This window comes from Nicotiana attenuata, unplaced genomic scaffold (assembly GCF_001879085.1).
Source record: "Nicotiana attenuata strain UT unplaced genomic scaffold, NIATTr2, whole genome shotgun sequence".
In the NCBI taxonomy this organism is placed as follows: domain Eukaryota; kingdom Viridiplantae; phylum Streptophyta; class Magnoliopsida; order Solanales; family Solanaceae; genus Nicotiana; species Nicotiana attenuata.
Window position 1 is genome coordinate 734,126 of NW_017670383.1, and position 3,989 is coordinate 738,114.

A 3,989-nucleotide genomic window follows, 5' to 3' on the forward strand; every position below is an offset into this window, starting at 1 on the left:
TATGTTTACACTAAAGTTACTTCAAAGATAATTGCAGATAACTCTAATTTAATAATATTAATTGTTATTCTTGAATGAATAATTAATAACTTGTTATAATATATTAAACTACACTGATCATATAACAAAGTCATTACACTGTCATGCGTACAACTTAAAATCCTTTTTATAATAAGCTTGATCAAAGTGCGGTAGTTTAACTTGATTTTATTTTATTTTCACGCAAATTATTATTGCCAGCAAGATGAGCCGAAACGGATGTAATATAAATGTTCCGAATTCACTCACTTCCTAGGCAATGAATTGTTTTTACTTCACCTAAAATTTTACTATATTATAGGTATTTCATAGGACTCTACTACTAAGTAAAGATACCAGCAACAATACTAAAACAAGGATTTGGGCCTAGTTAAATAAAATGCTTACTTCATTTGAAACACCTCAATCTATTAGGTATTGGAAAACTCAGCACACACTAGTCAACGAAAAATGCAAGAAAACATACAATGGGGAGAGAACGTTTGTGCCAGCCAAATTAAAAAGATGCATAACACTTCTCTCTCACTTCAAGAACAAATTTGTAGAAAGTTGATAAATTCTTTGAACCTTTCTCCAAATGAGCCATTTAATTAGTTCATCCAAATACTTGGATTTGGTTTGGCATATGCGAGAAACTCTGGATCCTTTTCCACAATCCTAATCTCTTCATCATCAGATGCAATCCATAATTCTATCTCCTCTTTGCATGCACTTTCTAAAAAGACAAACTGATGTTTTGATCGAATATTAGCAGCATCCAAATCCCCCATATGAGCAACCCAAATAGGCTTTCCCCAACCATAATTAACATCATATATTCCCATATTGCACCAGCTTGTGAATCTAAAAATCTTTATATTCTCATTTGTTGACACACTTTCAAGCCACTCGTTGAGGGTCGTGAATGTAGACTCGCTGTCTATATCTGTTGAAGACGTAAATATAAATATTAATGCTTGAGACATAATTAAGTAAACGAAAATATGTTCTTTCTCTGAAAAAATATATATTTTTAGATGAAATGATCGCACAGTTCAAAAGTATATACCTTTAATGTTCTCAGCGGTTAATTGGGCAAACACCTCCCTTAGCATTATTGCCAAATCAGGCAACTCTATGCTAGCATCTAAAGGGTCATAAAAGGCAAATGGTATCCAAAGAAGGTTTCCAAAAGAGTTTTGGGGCAAAGGTGGCTCAATGCGAGGCCTTAAATTTGCAACATGTGTGATCACTAAAGTCTTTGGTGCATCCGTAAGAAATTTAGAGGCTGTTGCAATCCGTTTGCAAAGAAAAGTTGTCAATGCTTCGATCTTAGATGGAAAGGGAACACTTTGGCTAGATGTGTTAGCTTTAAGAGCCTTTATGGCTTTGGAATCGAACAAGAACCTTCTCATTGGCGATTTTGAGCCTTGGAAATAGAAGTTCTCGAAATTTCTTATGAACTTAGATGGTAATGATTCTATTGGAGGGAATAGAGAGATTGCTGAGGTGAAGTCTGGACCCAATGTTTTATCACCTTCACCATGGGTAAGCTTGGCCCATGTTTTCAAGAAAGCACTCATCGTAGATGCATCTATAACCTGTTAATAGAAAATTAAACTAAAAAAAGTCACAAGAAAGCACAAATTTATAGAGTCGAAAGAAGGCTATTCAGAATATTCATTTTTTTTCATGAACAAACATGTTCGTTTAAATTATAACCCAAATTTAACTCAAGTTTTAAATAACAACTAAATATACGAAGTCATTTTTTACTTTCGATGTGAGATAAACCCACTTCTATTTCGATGTTACGTAGTTTGACTTGACATGGAGTTTTAAGAAAAAGACTTTTGAATTTAAAAACTTAAAGGGTAAAAGCTTTTGTGGAGCTTTCAATATGTGCGAGTGTGACTATACGAACTTCTCATCGAGAGTAAATGAGTTAGGTGGAAAGTTTGAAGTTGAATTTTTTGCAAATATAGAAATGTATCATTTATTTTGCCACATAAATTGAAATAGAGGGAGTAGTACAAACTATGTAAAAGTCAACCTTGTGAAGCATGCAAACTCCAATTGCTCTTCCACTGCATTCAAATGTGGTGGTTTGTACAGCAAGGAGAGGTTTACAACTCTGTTCTAGGCAGTTTCCTTTGCATGGAAGGAACTTGTTAAGGAATGGAATATCAGGATTTTCAAGAAACATCGAGAGATGGAAGTTTGCTTGAGCTTCCATATATAGAACTCCATCGTCATTGCACTCAATGGAGTTTAAGTCTTTGAATCTACCAGCAAGAGGATAGTAATAACTCAGGGTTTCAGCAAGAGATTTCTTAAGGAGATCTGAAGCCAAGGCTTTTTCTATATTCAAGTGGTCATCAACAACGTTGGCATTATTGTAAAAGAGAATGACCGGGATGTAAGAAGATGGAGCAAACTGGTCTAGAAAGGAGATTTTGTAGTTCCTTAGGTGCTGAGGAGTTGGTACAGAGGGTTTGATGTTTTCCTTGGAAAGAACTTTAACATCCATAGTTTCAAATTTGGGAAGTACACTGAGTTTAGTGATAATTCTTAGTATCTCTTAGACGGCTTTTGAAGAAAATTAATACTCCAAAAAAGAATACCTAACTTTTTTGGTGTGAATTTATTTGTGAGTAAACTCAAAGAACCAACTCTAAACTTAAATTATAATACAATATTATATTTTAATAGTATTAATATTGTATCAGAATTGTCTTAGGTATAGTATCAAATACAACTCAAATACAATTGTGATACCTTTATCATACAATCGTAATACAATTCCGAAACTTCATCTTCCTCGAGTTTCACTATGAAATTCAACCTAAAACCACTTTAACGTAGAGTGAAGCTTACCCACAACTTGATTGTAGAGCAAATCTTCGAATTTCTTCTGTATTGTATAAATGAGAAAGAGATTCTGGACGATTAAAGAGAGAAATCGTATATCAACAACTTTGGAAGAGGAAAGAATCTGCAAGTTTAGGGGGATAACAGTGGAAGAGGAGTGAGTAAGCGAGATTTTTGGGTTAGAAAGATTATGGGTATCAATGGGTTTCTTACTGTGGGTAAGTACAAAGAGAGGTGATGATTTTGGGGTTCTGTGGGTTTCATATAGTGATGATTTAGGGTAAGTACAAAGAGAGGTGATAATTTTGGGTAAGTACAAATACAGATATAGTTTTCCTTGGAAAAAAGAAGAGTATCTTAAATGTAGGGGATTATGTGTAACTGATACTCAATATTTAAGGTATGTTTCATTTCCTCCTTTTTATGATTTTGTATAAAACTAGTAAATATAGGTATATAAAGTAATTAATAAGGAACCTAAATAAAGATAGTAAATAGGTTTCTATTATAGTATAGCTAGGTGAAAATCCTTAATTTGGGAATTTTTCAAGGCCTATAAGAATAAATAACATTTATTACAACCAGTTGCAAATTTACATTATATACAACAAGAGATTTTCTCCTATCTATATCATAGTTGGCAAAACCCAACCGAAACAATTGAATAATGCCATATTTTAAGCCTAAAAGAGTGGAAAACTTATCAAAACAATCACTCATTTTCCTAATAGTAAAAAATCTATCATCATCTTTTTCGGCATTTGTTTTATTCCTTCTAAAAATAGTGTCTTCACTCATAACTTAACTTTTTCAATACTATTTTTTTTTGTGAAAATAAAGTAAATATTATATAAAGACCATCAATAACAAATCTGCTAAAATCAGTTTCAAAAAATCATATATCCTATAAATAATGATATATTGATGGTATATAATTATATTATNTTAATATGCCAATCACAATATATGTATATTACAATAAATGTGATTGGCATATTAACTGCATATATAAATAGATCATATCACATATATTACTTATATACATACAATATATTTATATATGCAGTTAATATGCCAATCACATTTATTGTAATATACAT

At 32.1% G+C, this 3,989-nt stretch overlaps 1 protein-coding gene across 1 annotated transcript; it reads right to left on the bottom strand.

Moving 5' to 3' along the window:
* Nucleotides 1-629: 629 nt before the first annotated feature.
* LOC109238666 (vinorine synthase-like) lies at nt 630-2,548 on the bottom strand. Its single transcript, XM_019405152.1, has 3 exons — nt 2,072-2,548; nt 1,088-1,619; nt 630-964 (listed from the first exon to the last, which is right to left on the bottom strand). Exons 1-3 carry the CDS (start codon nt 2,546-2,548, stop codon nt 630-632), a joined length of 1,344 nt encoding a protein of 447 aa, XP_019260697.1.
* Between the last annotated feature and the right edge of the window lie 1,441 nt (nt 2,549-3,989).